Below are 15,794 nucleotides of genomic sequence, written 5' to 3' on the forward strand. Positions count from 1 at the left end.
AACGATTACGAGATATGTTGGGTGGTTCAAATCAATTGAACGGAGACATATCTTTGTTCGATTTTTTTAAGGCACCTTAAAACTATTTGGTTTAGCTCCAAATTGTATTGGTTTCGAGTTTTTTAGGTTACTAATCTAGGGTGTTGGGTTCAAATCAATTGAGCAAGGAAATATTTGTGTGTTTACGTTCTTATTTAGGCACCTTGAAACTGGTTTTGACTTTTAAGGTTTCCTAATCTATGGGTTCATAATCAACTTTGGCTTGTTTTAGGGCCGGCTGTGTTTCGCCATTATCTTCGATCCGCGAACGTTTAAGATTCGTTTGAGCTTCGGAAGCCCTTGAGTCCTGCATCTGAACAGTGATAATGTTATAGGTGCCCACTCCCACGCTGACCACTTCATCGGAGACCACCAAATCCGTGCTTTCAGTGAGCGATTGCTCGAATCCTGAGTCGGGACTAGATAAATTCTGGTTGCTTTCTTGGCCAGAGGAGGAAATTTCGCAAATGGGCTGGATGGTTTGGTAGAAATGGTAGCCGGCTATCACTTCTATGAAGGGCTCCACCTGGGCCTCGGTGTAGGCGGTCAATCCGATGAGGTAGCCCGACCAGCGCTTCACCCCGCTCACCTGTCGAACTGCTGCAATGCAGGCGGCGGCCAAAAGTGAGGGTGGTTCATTGGCAAATCTGAAAACTAAGGGGAGATGTGTTCTATTATAAGTTTCTCACAGTAAATCATCCACTCACTGGTCAATGTATAATCCGCCATGCGGAGCAGCAACTGCGCCAAACTGGCCAACATTTGTTCGAAGCTTCCATATCGCTGATATGGATGGAGATTCTGGTTCCTCTCGAAATCGTCCAGCATCCTAGTGTAGGCCGCGAAATCGCAGCGAGTGAGGAAACTGCAGGCGAAGAGCTCCACGAAACTGGCCGTTGTGGGACGCACTAGCTCGAAGTTGAGGAAGCACAGCAGCTTCCGCTCCACAGCCTTGTACTCGAAGGCTGTGTAGGCATTCCTCACCAGCTGGTTCATTTCGCTGTAGCGCGGTATAAAGGCATCGGTGTTCTCGATCTGGGCTGCAATATGGAGGCAGGTGAGCGCCACCAAAGACAGCTTGTCCACACGGATTTTGTAGTGGTCCGAAAAGCGATCCATGTAGTACATTCCTAGAATTATCAGGACATTTTAAATAAATTTCACGGTGAATTCAATAGTTTTTGAACTTTAAAAAATCTTTAAATACGGCAATTTGAGATATTCTAACTTATTAAAGACCATATTTAATAAATTTGGAATTAGGAAGGCTCTATAGTACAGTGCACATATAAGTAAGAAGCACAGCAATTTAACTTGTAACTTTTGTTTTACAAAATATTTAATTTAATGAAAGAATATCACTATCACACAATAAGGAATTTTACCTATTTGATATTTTAGATAACATTGAGTTTACATTTTTATTTTCTTTTCTATAAACTACTTTAAGAGTGCAGTTACTAAGATTTTTCTGTACTTCTTCAAGCTTTTTAACAGTTAAAATGATTAAATTTTAATTTAAATTAAAATTTCTTAGTTATTTGAAAATAGAAGAATCTTTTGGTAAAGATCTACAGCAATTCAAGTTATAGCGCTTTTACCGAACAATATTCCTTAGACATCTCTTATATTTCCCGTTAGGGAGGCTCTACTGTAGTGGCTTACCCAAATGCAAGGCACATCGACTGAGTTTGTGTGTTTTGGCCACCATTTGGAGCAACTCCAGCATCTTTTGGCGTTCATCAATTTGCGGCGAAAGAAAATACATCGGCAGCCGACGCTTTTCCTGCTCTCTCATTGTGAAAAATATATCCCGGGCATAATCGCTGAGCCAATGGGTTTTTGCCAGGCGCTAAAGTTAATGAAAATGTGTAAGTCCATTGGAATAAATACCATTCCATTAAATTCCTTTACCTCGTTTTCAATTTGATAGCGATTCTTCTCCGATTTTTCATTGACCACAAAGATGTTTTCTTCGGCAGCCAGGTTCTGGTCCATTCTTTTGCAATTTCCTGATATTAATCTTTAATTATTTCACTATTTAACCAAGAAGTATGCGAATAACGAAGAGAAAACAAAACACGTAAAAATATGGCGAGGATAACGGCGCTTGCAAGTGCAGAGTTGCCAGACTTAAGAAAGCTTGAGATATAACCTAATTTCCAAAATGGCAATATTGCGTTAGTAAAACGCAAAAGCCTGTTTACACCTATCGTTATCGGAATTAACGCGGGATGACCGTTGACACATAGCAAACTCAAGTATATGCGTTCGACTGAAGAAATAAAGCGAATTTGTTCTTTGATTTCTAAATGAAAATTCCAAATAAATTGAAAAAGGAACTGTAAAGACAAAAAAATTATATTTAAAACTTCTACAAAAAAATAAAAATAGTACAAAGCTAATTAATTAAAATTTAATAATATTAATATGCTCGTTCGATCTTTTTTTGTATAAATAGAAGCATAGAAATAGGGTATTGTGAATAAGTAAACCCCAATAAAATGAGTTTATCATTTGAGAAATTTCAAAATGTTCCTTTTTTTATTTGTTGAATCCACTCTGACGTACTCAATAAACTGAGAGGTATACCAATCCACGAGCCAACTTTAGGTACACAAGTTATAATCCCCAAAATATTTGGCTGCGAAATAAAACCACTGTGTTTTCAACCTTTTTCGAATATAAATATATATTTATTTGGAATCGGAGGTCACTTTGAGTTCTTAAAAATGTATTATATAAATTCGGCAAATATCTTTGATTTCTCAAACAAAACAAAACCCTTGTTTCAATTAAATCCAACTCAATTGGAAAAAATTTATTGTCTAATATGCACTTGTCTGGTAGACTTAAGGATATTTGGCAATAATGTTAGGGGATGAATGTGTCGATATCTTCATCCTCCTGATTAACGACAGCTTGTGGCAGTTCACATCCAAAGTAGGCGTTGTTGTTGGCACAAAATAAGATGAGTTGCCGCCAACATTCGTCGACGGCCAGGAGATAAGGATTTCCGAAGACAATCATCATGGCTCGAGCCCGGGAAATGGCCACGTTCATACGTTTGTTGCAACGTACGAATCCCAGAGATAAACGGGCATCAATCCGCAGGATTGATTCAGTCGATCGCACTGTGGAAATCAGCATTATGTCGCGTTCCTGGAAATTAGAAAATGGGCTTGTTAAGAAGCAAATTCAGGAGTTCTCCGACACCCCGATCCAGACGCACCTGTCCTTGAAACTCCTCGACGGAGCCAATCTTCGGCATGGCCACATCGGTGCCAATGAACATGTTGCGCAGCATCTTCACCTGCTTCACATAGGGCGTGAGTATGCCGATCTGTTCCGGCGTCACATTGGCGCGATACAGGGCAATGGTCATGAGGAACACCTCCTTTACCTCTTGCGGATTGAACCAGGATGGAGAGTCCGCTTCCTGCCTATTCTCGCCAGTGATTCCATAGAAGAACGTGCCATGCGCCTGCGGCATATCCTTTTCGGGCTCGAAAACCACACGTAGTTTGGAAAGTAGCTGACATTCCCGCGAATCCTTTTCGGAGACCATCGGTATCAGTTCGTCGTCGTAGAAGAGCTTGCTGTAAGTGCTCACAATCGAAGGCAATGCCCGGTAGTTGTACAATAGCTTGGTCAGCACGGCGGGATTGTAGCCCGAGCTATTGGGATATCGCTGAAGATCCTTTCGATAGGGCGAACGTTCCAGCAATCGCTCCAGAAAGGACATCGAAAATCCCCTTTCGCCCGCAAACTTATTGATCACAACGGCCTGCAGCTGGCGAGGATCTCCGGCCAGAATGACTTGACTGCGTTTCTTGGTGAGCATCACAATGGGCACCATTGTCTCCGGTTCGGTGCATTGCCCAGCCTCGTCGAAAAGTGCGTGGGTAAAGTGTCCCGTCGGGAATCCCATTTGCAAAAAGTTACCCAAAGTAGCGCATGTGGAGATGGTGATTCGGTGACTCCCAATGAACTTCATCTGGCAGCGCAGTTTCAGTCCCGATTCGGTGGTCACCATCTGCGGAAAAACATGGTAAACTATAGTTTGTGTCATTTCAAAAGGATATACTACTCACAGAAAAAAAAACATGTTTAAAATCAACAAAGAAAAAATGTTACAATATTTCAGTTTGTAAAATTAAAAAAGAACTATTATTTGTGCCATTAGAATAGGAAAAACAAATTGACTTGTAAAAAATTTTTTTGAAAAGAATAGTTAAAGAACGACTGATTTGGACAATTACTATGTTTCTGTGTTCTTAAGAATTTTGTTAATAAACTTATATTTTAATGGCAATTACCTACATTCTATAGGTTGTTAGAGATTCTAGTGCTTGACTTTGCATGATATTTTTCTGGGTGTACTCACACTGTCCTCGCAGCTGCCGACCATTCCGTGGTCCACCGTGGCACAGTAGCTCATCAGTTCGGGCGGGATTGCATCCCTCTCCACTTGATTGTGCGACACAAGACGGATGAAATCTCCCGGCAGCAACACATTACAATCGATCAATCGCTTGGTCACCAAATCCGCTGAGCTATTCGAGGGAGTTCCCACCAAGATCCGAGCACCTGGTAGATTCCGCACCAATTGCAGTATGGTCTCCACAAGCGTCACCGTTTTTCCAGTGCCCGGCGGGCCAAAGATCACATAAGGAATGTCTTCTGCTTCGCCTTTTAAAATATTATAAACAGCCCGCTTTTGGATGATATTGAGCGATGGATTGTACCAGGGCAATTTCGAATCGTACAGGTACATATCTTCACCCTCCATTCGCACTTCCAGCTGGGGATTCTCGCGCTTGGTCACCTTGCTGGGGAACAGAAAGTGTTCGCCCATCACGCTGCCAATTTTCGAGACGGCATGGTGCTGCTTGCGAAAAGTAAAGCGGGAGAAATAAAACTCCAGTCGGTAATCCTCTCCGTTGTATTTCTGCTGGAAACTGGCGTTGAACTTCAGCAGTACCCTGTTGAAAAGCACCTTGTGGATGATGCCTTCGTAGCATTTGTTTTCCTTGGAATCGGCATCCGCCCAGGGATTTATGGCCCGCACTACATCGCCCACGACCAGCGATGGACGACGCTCGGCCAGATTCTCGATCTGCAGCGACAGGAACTCCCCGTCTCGCTGGAAATGGGCTCGATCCCGGTCGAAGTTGCGGAAGCTCACAAAGCATTCGATCTCCTCCAGGTGCAGGAACAAACCCCAACGCTGCACATAGTTGCGAAAGTCCAGCGGTTCCTTCATGCTGGAATAGTGCTGCTCCAGAATATCGCACAGTTCCTGGCGCCGTTCAACGGTCAAGTAGATTTTACGCAACTTCTCAGGAACCTTGAAATTATCACAAAAAAAAAAAAATTATTTAAAAATTGTTTAATCAAAATCTTAATTTACATTGCGTACAATTTTCTTGGGTATATTATTGGGTATATTATTATTATAATACAATAATAAACAAGTTCTCTCAAAATAAATCCCAACTTTTTTAAACATTTTTTTACACTTTATGACACTCTGTCCTAGATTTTTTAAGAAGAGTTTATAGTGCTTGGTTATTAACGTAAAAAATGGTCTGAAATTCTTGTTCTGAGTTTAAATTTTGTGTTGAGACCTACTCACCTCAAAGAAACCCAAGCGCAGGGCCAAAAATCTGCGCTTGGTGACCACGTGTTCGCCCGGGACCACATCCATCTTGTTGGACCACACTTGGTTGGCATAGAAGCGGGATCTCTGGTGGATCGTGCGTCCGGTTGCCATCAGACTTTCGGCGGCTATTAGTCGCCTCTCGGCCTCGGCGGCTGCCTCTTTGGTTTCGCAAACGATGACCGTGAATGAGCGCTTAACTCTAAAACGACCAAAGTTCAGCTCGTATTTCTCGTTGGCTTCGCCCATAAACTGGGTGTGAATCTCGAAGACTATTGTTTTTTCGACGCCGCATTCAATTTCCATGGGTTCCAGCGGTTCCTTCACGCTCAACTGGGATTCACTGTCGTTCGAGACAACGATGCTCTCCAGGCGGATCATCCTGTTCAGATTGTTGCTCAGTTTCAGCGAAATTGTGTGTTTCTGCCAGAGCTCAGTGGTGATGAAGCGGTTTGCTCCTGTTATCGAGACTGCATGTCCGCTGCTCGAAGATCCTGAGTTACTACCCTGGGACATAACCCTCGTTTCTCCAAAGTTCTTCTCCAGGGGTCTAAGTTTAATGGCGCGTCTCGTGAATTTGGACTGGAAAATAATAAAGATACTTTAGTTAAGGAGAAAATTCTTATGGCATTAAATTATTATTCCTGCAACTTACATACTGACACTCGATGAGATCGGCGAGAACAAAGTCACCCAAGTGGAGGTCTGTTCCCGTGGGCAGGTCCGTTTTTAGGACGTAAATTTCCGGACCCAGAAGCGCCAGATCCGTGTAAACGCGCTCCACAACACACTTCTCAGCCTCTTCGATGCGCGTGGGAAAGACCTTGGTCACCTGCAGAATTTCACCCTGTTTGTCCACGAAACCGTCGTCCAATTGAATGTTGCACTCCAGGCGCACGCGATCCCCTGTCTTGGGAATGAAGGTCATCTCTATGTTGTCCAGCTCCACAGTGAGTTGTCCATATTCCGTCTCCACGTCGATGGAGGAAGCCAGGCGCTGGCGAATCAGGCCCAGGACGCTTCTTATCTGGGTGTTGAAATAGGTGGGCTTCTCGTCCTTCAGTTTGTCCACAGCTTCATCGATCTGAAAAGGATTCTTTAAATTTGCTTTCTGGGTTTATTCAAATGAAGTGCCCACCTGAATATGGTTTGTATCCTCCCAGTTTTGCTCCAGGATGCGTTTCACCTTGACCACTCGTACGTTCTCCTCGTGCTCCTGCTGATAGGTTAGATATTCCACCACACAACCGACATGCAACTCCAGAAATATATCCTCTGCCACCTTACTATCGAAAAAATGGACCTTGTCGATGGCTCCACTGTTGCTGGTCAAACTGGTGATCACTCCCTTTCTCGATGAACAGTTTCCTATTTCCATACGTGCGACTCCCTGCGTGAGTTCACCCATCTTGTTGGTAATAACGCCATCCATTTCGGATGGATTCGCCTGACGCTGCCGATCGATCTCCTCTTCCAATAGCTTTTGGTCCAAGAAGCGATTCTCCTGCTCCATACGCTCCTCAAGAAACTCCCGCTCGCGATCCGCATTGGCGAAAAGTTTGCGAACGAGTGTCAACATTTTGGGGTTTAGGGTTTATGGTTTTGGGTTCTATTTTTATTGAGCGGGTTTCTTGTCCAGACTGTCGTACATCCAGTCCGTTTCGCTGAGGTAGCCCAATTCCTTGCGCAGATTCTGCAGACGTTTCAAATGGCTCTCTGTCGAATCCACCTCCTTTCCGCCCTCGGCTTCGCTCAGTTGCGCCTTGTCAGCGCTGATCTCTGGTTTCTTAGCCTGAAATTGGGGAAATTGGGGACATAAGTTATTATAAACATTTGTGGGGGCTCTGCACACTGACGTTTCGGAAACCGAACACTCAAGTATCCTACAGTTTTCAATCTTATAATCGATTCTAGGATATTTCGAATTTACAATCGCCATTAAGGTTCGAAAAATGATCCGTCCACTTAAGAAATGCTATAAAATATATATAAGGCCTTTGAGGTGTACACAATTTTTAATCTCAAAAATAATAGCTTTTCATGGAGACTTCGAAATAGGGTACTTTGAGTTATGGACCGAAATCATTCGGTATCAAATTAAAGTGAAAATAAGTGTGGGAATCGGAAGGGTCAACAAACAGTAGATATCACTACAAAATTTTATTTAACATAGATTTTTTAATCAATTAGTTGGTAATTATACTAAGCATATTTAAGGGATCACACAAAATATGTATTAAGTTAGCAATATAAAGAGCATTTAAAACATTAGGGCTTGTTCAAAAATTACAAAATATGAAAGATCGAAAGATTAAAAATATGTTAAATTAAGCTTTTCAAAATTTGTTTTGTTTGCTTTTAACTACTTGAATCGGGTCTGCAATTTGTGTTATCTTAGAGATTTAAAACTTAGCAACATTGTTTTTAAGTCGCGTGTTTAGTTTAAAATAAAATCTTTGTTTAGATTTAAACCATATTTAATTTTCAGTGTAAAATTAAGATAACTGTAAAACTTTCAAAATTAATATCAATGCTGCCGCTTTTACAGTTATCCCTTTCAATAGTCTTCTCTTTCGCACTCACACAGCAACATACTGATTACAACAACAAACCTCCGTTTCGGTGGATTCTACAGGAATATTGGACGCCGTACCACTCGTTGATGCTTCTTCTTTAATCGTAATACTTCCAGACGCTTCGCTAGACATCCTCCAATCCCCAATTCTACTGGAATGCCAAGCTATACTTAAAGAAGAGAGGAAAGTTTACAGTTTCCAACCGGCTTTTGCCGATTTTACTGCCGGCTTTTCATTCTTCCTTTAAACTCACATAAATTTGCAACGTTCTTGTATTAATGAATGAACCTTTATAGAATTTACTATAAATCAGATAGTAAATAAATGCACATTCAAAAAAATTCTGAATAGAAATTAAGGGCAAACCGTCTTCCTCTCCGCGAACTTTTTAAGCAAAGGAATTTTAGTGTGGCCCCATCTTGAACTCTAGAAAATACCTATGCGGCTTTGCAGTATATACTTAAAAAGTATACTTCTGTATACCCTTAATGAGGGTATTACAACTAAGCTGTGCTAAATATCCGCATATCTGTTTTTAATTAAAAAATGTTATTACGAATTTTATAACCCTTCATATATTATTTGTGCAAATTTCAACATAAATTGATGATACCGTTTTTTTTTTGCTTTTTGCTATAACTTTTAGGATCAAACATTACAATCAGTTAAATGTCATTAATGCATAACCAAAAACCTGTCAGAAAAACAAAAATTATACTCCAAATTATTTAAACTTATACCATCGATGTGATTTTAAGAATTTAATATTATGTTTAAAACTTCCGACCATTAAATTCGTAAGAGACCTCTGCGACACATGTGACGAATGTATTATATATAAAAATTCAAAGCTAATAAATGGTCCACCATATAGATTGCACGCCGTATAATTTTTAGTCGTCAATGAAGTCCAATAATATTTTCAAACCGATCCACATATAAATTGGTGAATCAACAACTCAAGACGTCGTCTAAATATTTGTGATGAATAGAAATACATATTTACTACGGCGATAAATGGTCCACCCTAAAAAGGGCACGCCGGCGCCTTGGCAAATCTGGTTCCAAGACAACTAAAAAGCGACGGTAAATAATAAAAAGCTTAATTTAAACATAGATCTAGAGTAACCCCAATATACAATTGAAAACTTCTACTTATTTTAACAAAGTTTTTATAAAAAAAATTGTAACCCAATTTTTACAACACATTTTGCTTCTATTTTTGCAAAGTGAATTTTTTAAATTATATATTCTTTCAACGCAATATGAGGTCGGGGCTAACAGTTACATAAATAAATGATGCATTTAGAAAGCTATACCAATAGGTGGGTGAAATCAAACAAATAACCATATGTGGTCTTGTAATTAAAATTGTTTAAATTTTCTTCAGGGATTATGAAATTTTGATTTTTTAACCCCATCAGGATTGACCTGATGGATCGGGGGTCATACACTTTTGTAACATAGCTTTCTGAAATCCAATATACCTCGCATGTGCACAGCAAAGGGTATGCGATAATCGATAACTTGTTTTGTGATTTTCAGTCGAACCACCGAACGGTCACACTGAAACCCCCCCGCGTCCACCCATTCGTCCAACGTGTTTGTGTGCAAAATTTCTACGGTTAAATAAAAACCGCTTGAAAATTGGCCAGCCACCGTGCCAAATTCAGGATTAGAGTGCCTCGAACCGCAGGATTGGGATCACGACCGGAAGATCAGCAGATCAGTAGCAGGACAACTAGGAGCACCCATCCAGCAGAAAAGTCCTACTCCTCAGTTTTTTTCTCTCTTTTTGACTGCCAAGGCGTCACTTTCAGCAGTGAATAACCCAGGGTTCTTGGTTTTTGGCCAGCGGAGGAGCATCGTGTTGCAGTCGCAAACGGGAAGATGGTTAAAGCTAAAAAGGGCAAGAAAGAGATACTGACCAAGGTCGAAGGCGGCTCCTCGGCGGATGAAATGTGAGTGTCTGCCAACCACCTGCCAAGTTGGCAAACTTTCTAAAGACCATTGCATTTCTTTCAGCTCCGATGTGGACAGCGACCAGGTGAGCCTCAACAACAAGAAGAACCAGCCCCAGAAGGGCAACAAGGCCGGCCAGGATGATGTCCAAACATTGACCAAAGGTGTTGGCAAGCTCAGTGTCAAGGGAAAAGGCAAGGCAGCCAAGAATGAGGACTCCGATGACGGGGAAGTGCTGGCCCCTAAGGGTAAGCCCGCCAAAAAGTCCGCATTTGAACTGCTAATGGACGACGACGATCAGGATGAGCCGGCTGCCCAGGAAAGCCAGTCAGAGGAGGAGGAAAAAGTGGTTGCCAAACCGCAGAAGCAGGAAAAGAAGGGCAAGAAGGCCAAACGCAAGGGCAAAGACGATGACGATGAAGATCTGGACAGGGTTTTGGCTGAACTTCAAGCAGAATACGCTGGAGAGGCTACTCCTGCCACCGTTGTCTCCCCCGAAGAGCTGGCCGATGAGTTCTCCAAGAAGAAAAAGAACAAGAAGCAGGCTAAGCAAGCTCCTGCCGCGGAAAATGCTGGAGAGGATGAGGGCAGCGATGATAATGAGGAGGGCAGCACCATGAAGTCGGCTGCCCAGAAGAAAAAGGAGAAGAAGGAGCGCCAGAAGAGGGAGGCTGCTCTGGCCAAGCAAAAGGCAGCCACGGAACCCAAAGTGAAGACTGTAGAGAAACCAGCTCCCGAGACAGAACCTCCAGCTCCCGAGGAAATCCCAGTGGAGGTACCCGGCGATGAGGAAGATAAGACCAGCAAGACCCAGAAGAAGAAGGGCAAAAAAGATAAAAAGGCCGAGGTCGAGGAGGAGAAAAAGGACACCAAGAAGAAGGGCATGTCCGCTGCCATGGTGGCCGCCATGCAGGAGCAGCTGAAGAAGCGCAAGGAGGAGGAGGAGCGCCTGGAGCGCGAGGAGGCCGAGCGCATACGTCTGGAGGATGAGCGCGAGGAGGCCCGCCTGGAGGCAGTGCGTCTGGAGGCGGAGAAGAAGGAGAAAAAGAAGCAGCGCGAGGCGGAGCGCAAGGCTCGCCTGAAGGCCGAGGGCAAACTGCTCACCAAGAAGCAGAAGGAGGATCGGGCCAGGGCACAAGCTCTGCTGGAGTCTCTGAAGGCCCAAGGATTGGAGATTCCCGATCCCAACGACAAGCGACCCACGCGACCAGGTGATTTGGCTTACTCTGCGCTTGTTATAAGCAGGAAATTGCAATTTGTTACGGCTTTGTGATCTGGGTTTTTAGCCAGTAATTAATAATTATATTATTATTAATATTGCTAGTGATCTCCATCATTAGATTTTTTACTTAGTTATATTTGGTAGTGAAAGTTATATTTAAAATCTGCATATGTTCATAAACTGAATAACATTAGTAGAAAATTGTGCAACACGTTTTATATAAATAGTTAAACTTTCTCTTTAAATTTGTATGCAACTGTCGGCTCTTCTTGATTTCTTTGTTTCCGTGTTTAAACTGCTACATTTTTTATTGTAATGGTAATTTAATAGTAATTTAAATGTCATATGAATTTTGGCTTTTATAAAAATTTTTTATACATTCAAGTTTTAAAGAAACCTCTTTTGACTGAAAGCTTAAACTAATAACGTATTTTTAAGTATTTATTTAAATATCTTTACTTAAATGTCTTTATTTTGTATTATATTATTTTGCTTTTTAATCTTTTTATAACTTAAAACCAAAACTACTAATCTGTTATTAAACTTAACTTTTAGTAAGAAGTATGTTAGTTTATTTTTATAAACAACATACCACAATTCAGTAAACATAATATTTTCCCGCTTTTTGTCACCATATTTAACCCAGTAATCCTTTCCAGGAACCCGCATCCGTCCGAACAAGAAAAAGGGTCCCAAAGAGGAGGTCGCCGAGGAGGAGGCCAAGGCGGCGGAGGCCCAAGCGGCTGCCGCTGCCGCCGCTGCAGCTGCGGCCCAAAAAGTCGAGGAGGAGGTGGTCAAGGAGAGCTGGGATGCCACCGACAGCGAGGCGGAGCCGGAACCCGAGGAGGAATCCTCGCAGGCCACCAACAATGGCAAGGCGGGCGACGAAGAGGATGAGGACACCGACGAGGATAACGATGACGATGAGGATGACGATGACAGCGATGATTCCGATGAGGAAAGCGATGACTCGCAGGAAAAGGAAACGGCACTGGCCAATGACCCGGAGTCACGAAGACTACGCGCCGAAGCCAGAATCCTTAAGCGTCAGGAAGAGGCGGAAAAGAAGCGAACCACCGATGAGCTGCGGGCAGGAGTGGTCTGTGTCCTGGGACACGTAGATACGGGCAAAACCAAGATCCTGGACAAGCTGAGGCGTACTCATGTCCAGGACTCCGAAGCGGGTGGCATCACACAGCAAATTGGAGCCACAAATGTGCCCATCGATGCCATCAAAGAGCAGACGAAATATGTGAAGTCCGCTGTTGGCTTCGAGCATCGCTTGCCTGGCCTGCTGATCATCGACACACCTGGCCACGAATCGTTTAGTAACCTGCGGAACCGAGGTTCCTCGCTCTGCGACATTGCCATCCTGGTGGTGGACATTATGCACGGCTTGGAGCCACAAACCATCGAGTCCATTCAGCTGCTCAAGAAAAAGAAGTGCCCATTTATAGTGGCCCTCAACAAGATCGATCGTTTGTATGATTGGAAGCAGCTGGGCCGGCGGGATGTGAGGGATGTCCTGAAGGAGCAGGCGAGCAACACACAGCTGGAGTTCCAGCAGCGCACCAAGAAAGTGATTTTGGAGTTCGCGGAGCAGGGATTGAATGCGGCCCTCTTCTACGAGAACACAGATCCCAAGACCTATATTTCACTGGTGCCAACCAGTGCGATCACGGGCGAGGGCATGGGCAATCTGCTCTTCATGATCGCCGACTTCTGTCAGAACATGCTGGCCAAGCGTCTGATGTACTCCGAGGAGCTGCAGGCCACCGTGCTGGAGGTGAAGGCACTGCCCGGCCTGGGCACCACCATCGATGCCATTTTGATCAATGGCAAGCTGCGCGAGGGCCAAACTATGGTTGTGGCCGGCACAGATGGACCCATTGTCACGCAGATCCGTTCGCTTTTGATGCCACAGCCCATGAAGGAGCTGCGCGTGAAGAACGCCTATGTGGAGTACAAGGAGGTGAAGGCCGCGCAGGGCGTCAAGATCGCTGCCAAGGATCTGGAGAAGGCCATTGCAGGCATCAATCTGCTGATTGCCCACAAGCCGGATGAGGTCGAGATTTGCACGTGCGTTTACTTGATATATTTACTTCTAATTTGGGGTGCTTGTATTGCTTGTTCTTAGAACTGTAGAAATGTTTTGTTAGAAAATATTTAGTATAGTAGTATACAATTATTAATGTTGCTATTTTTCAAACAATTTTTGTTCCTATTAAGATACGTTTTTTTGTATTTTTTCATATATAGTTTATTTAGTTAATTATGACAGAACATTTTAAGCTATTTACCATCGATATAATTTTGGTTTTGGTAGTTTTTTATGTTATAAATGTTACTTGCTCTTCTTTATTTGTGTTTTTCAGAGATGAAGTTGCCCGGGAGCTCAAGAGCGCCCTTAGCCACATTAAACTTGCACAGACAGGCGTTCATGTCCAGGCTTCCACGCTGGGTTCGTTGGAGGCACTTTTGGAGTTCCTGCGTACATCTAAAATTCCGGTAAGTAATTTGCTACTTTCAACACTATACTTTGGTTTTACTACAAGACTTAAAAATGGAAAATGTCTAAATGCAAAAATCTTTAATACCTTCTGGTCAAAAAAAAAATTTAATATTTTTCTTCACAAAATTTTGGGATCAGTAGTTTTGTGTGTTAAGGGTGCGATATGCACCACATTTTTTTACCTTGTTTAATTTATTTAAGTAAAAAAAGTTCCTCTTCCCGTTGTAACAATTTAAGAGTCATTTACTTATTTTTAAGCTGTATGTTATATATAAAGTCGCAAAAGTTTGCTCTAAATTAAAAATAAACACATACTAGGATTGCCAATAACTTCCGAAAATTGTATTTACACAAAAGGCATATAGATGCAAACCAGATTTGGCATTACTTTCTGATAAATTGGTGGAGGCCCTTTTAAATCATCGTTATACCTTTCTGTTCCCTGCCAAATAATGGACCACACGTGCCCGTGCAACAAGTCCCAAATGAATAATAACCAAAACATGGGTGTAAAGAAAAATCGCCCCAAGAGAAAGATCTCAGACGAAGCGCTAACATAATTTAGCACCGTTTGTTTAGACAATTAGCCAAAAGAATATTTTCGGGGCAGCCACATAGATCCCAAAAACGGAGGGAGAGATAACCTTTTAATAGGTGAGCTCTGCAATTTATGTACACATTATTTATTTCTGCCCATGGCGGGATATTTCTAACAGCTCGTAAGTCGGGCGATAAACAAAATCTAGTAGCTAGTCGGAGAAACGGGAAAACAAACTAGTACGCAGATCGGAAAATTACCCATTTTCCCTGTCTACTTTTTGGCTATATGGCAAATGGAATTTGGGGCGGCGACAAAGTTGTCAATTTGAACTATAAATATTACATTTAAATGCATACAAATGAATTGTGTCAAATTCTTTTTTGGAAGTACATTTTTGTAGCATTCCTATTATAAACCATGAAAAAAAGATTCTTCACACAAATTCTTAAGCTATATAAAGCGTTTTGTTCAAAACTTATAATATTACATTTTATTGCTTACCAATTAATTGTATTAACTTCTTATGTGGAACAAATAAGCAATTTTTAAGCATTTTTATAATTAACCAGTTAAAAGGAGGTTCTTTTCGCGAATTCTTTAGCTCTTTCTGGCGAATTCTTAAGCTCCTCCCTTGGCTAATTTGGCTAATGAAAATGTCTAAATTTTGAGTTGGCCAAAATACTAAATATTAAATTGTAATGCATACAGATAAATTGTTTAGATTTTGTATTTGGAAATAAATCCGCAATTTTTATTAGCATTCTAATCGTTAACAATTTAAAAGACGACTTTTCTTGCGAATTCTTAAGCTCCCTCCCTGGCTATTTTTTCGATAGCTGGTAAATTGAGTTTTGGTGTGGCGACAAAGTTGTAAATTTTGTCGCTGGCCAAAAAACTATTTTGGATTTGGGAATTATGAGTGCGTGAGAAGGCGGGGACGACGACGAGATTTCTATGCTCCTGTCTGGCAGACTACGCCGTAAACATAAAAATGCGTATTTTTGTAAAATGCAAACCCGGCCGTTCTAGCCACCAAGATGATCATGGTGATGATAATGATGATCATGGGTATGATTCATGCCAAAAGAAGCCGAATGGCGGGCGCCCAGCCAACTGAACACGCACTGTAACCATTTCATTTCGCTGTCTGCCCCCCAGTCTCAAAGTCTCGAGAAGATTGAACACCCAACTAAAAATACTGGCCGCTCTATATAGCCACCATGTAGATACGCACACGCATTCGCAGATATATGTTTATTCCTATATATATATATTTATAT

The 15,794-nt window shown here is 42.1% G+C and overlaps 4 protein-coding genes across 5 annotated transcripts in view; 1 reads left to right on the forward strand and 3 right to left on the reverse strand.

Moving 5' to 3' along the window:
- Positions 1 to 69: 69 nt before the first annotated feature.
- LOC108146329 (cyclin-J) lies at positions 70 to 2,275 on the reverse strand. Its single transcript, XM_017272295.2, has 4 exons — positions 1,954 to 2,275; positions 1,705 to 1,891; positions 747 to 1,169; positions 70 to 693 (listed from the first exon to the last, which is right to left on the reverse strand). The coding sequence occupies exons 1-4, from the start codon at positions 2,035 to 2,037 to the stop codon at positions 233 to 235; spliced, it is 1,155 nt and encodes a 384-aa protein (XP_017127784.1). The 5' UTR covers positions 2,038 to 2,275; the 3' UTR covers positions 70 to 232.
- Positions 2,276 to 2,845: 570 nt separating this feature from the next.
- Positions 2,846 to 7,280, reverse strand: LOC108146420 (probable RNA helicase armi). Its single transcript, XM_017272424.2, has 6 exons — positions 6,840 to 7,280; positions 6,357 to 6,785; positions 5,678 to 6,283; positions 4,427 to 5,389; positions 3,272 to 4,075; positions 2,846 to 3,201 (listed from the first exon to the last, which is right to left on the reverse strand). Exons 1-6 carry the CDS (start codon positions 7,278 to 7,280, stop codon positions 2,914 to 2,916), a joined length of 3,531 nt encoding a protein of 1,176 aa, XP_017127913.2. The 3' UTR covers positions 2,846 to 2,913.
- Positions 7,281 to 7,316: 36 nt separating this feature from the next.
- On the reverse strand, positions 7,317 to 8,669 carry LOC121467097. Of its 2 annotated transcripts, none has more exons than XM_041708193.1 (3): positions 8,531 to 8,669; positions 8,314 to 8,441; positions 7,317 to 7,493 (listed from the first exon to the last, which is right to left on the reverse strand). In XM_041708193.1, the coding sequence occupies exons 2-3, from the start codon at positions 8,407 to 8,409 to the stop codon at positions 7,317 to 7,319; spliced, it is 273 nt and encodes a 90-aa protein (XP_041564127.1). In that variant the 5' UTR covers positions 8,410 to 8,441; positions 8,531 to 8,669. The 2 variants fall into 2 exon arrangements, with proteins under 2 accessions (XP_041564127.1, XP_041564126.1); XM_041708192.1 differs by having other exon boundaries at positions 8,314 to 8,446.
- A 362-nt stretch (positions 8,670 to 9,031) lies between these two features.
- The window catches only part of LOC108146095 (eukaryotic translation initiation factor 5B), a 44,511-nt gene continuing 37,748 nt past the window's right edge, over positions 9,032 to 15,794 (forward strand). Inside the window, exons 1-5 of the mRNA XM_017271922.2 lie at positions 9,032 to 9,363; positions 9,823 to 10,238; positions 10,303 to 11,450; positions 12,121 to 13,540; positions 13,837 to 13,969. Coding sequence (XP_017127411.1) covers positions 10,168 to 10,238; positions 10,303 to 11,450; positions 12,121 to 13,540; positions 13,837 to 13,969 — 2,772 coding nt within the window. The 5' untranslated portion in view covers positions 9,032 to 9,363; positions 9,823 to 10,167. The remainder of the gene's footprint in view (positions 9,364 to 9,822; positions 10,239 to 10,302; positions 11,451 to 12,120; positions 13,541 to 13,836; positions 13,970 to 15,794) is intronic.

The sequence above is a fragment of the Drosophila elegans genome, unplaced genomic scaffold (genome assembly GCF_018152505.1).
Source record: "Drosophila elegans isolate 14027-0461.03 unplaced genomic scaffold, ASM1815250v1 contig_208, whole genome shotgun sequence".
NCBI lineage: Eukaryota > Metazoa > Arthropoda > Insecta > Diptera > Drosophilidae > Drosophila > Drosophila elegans.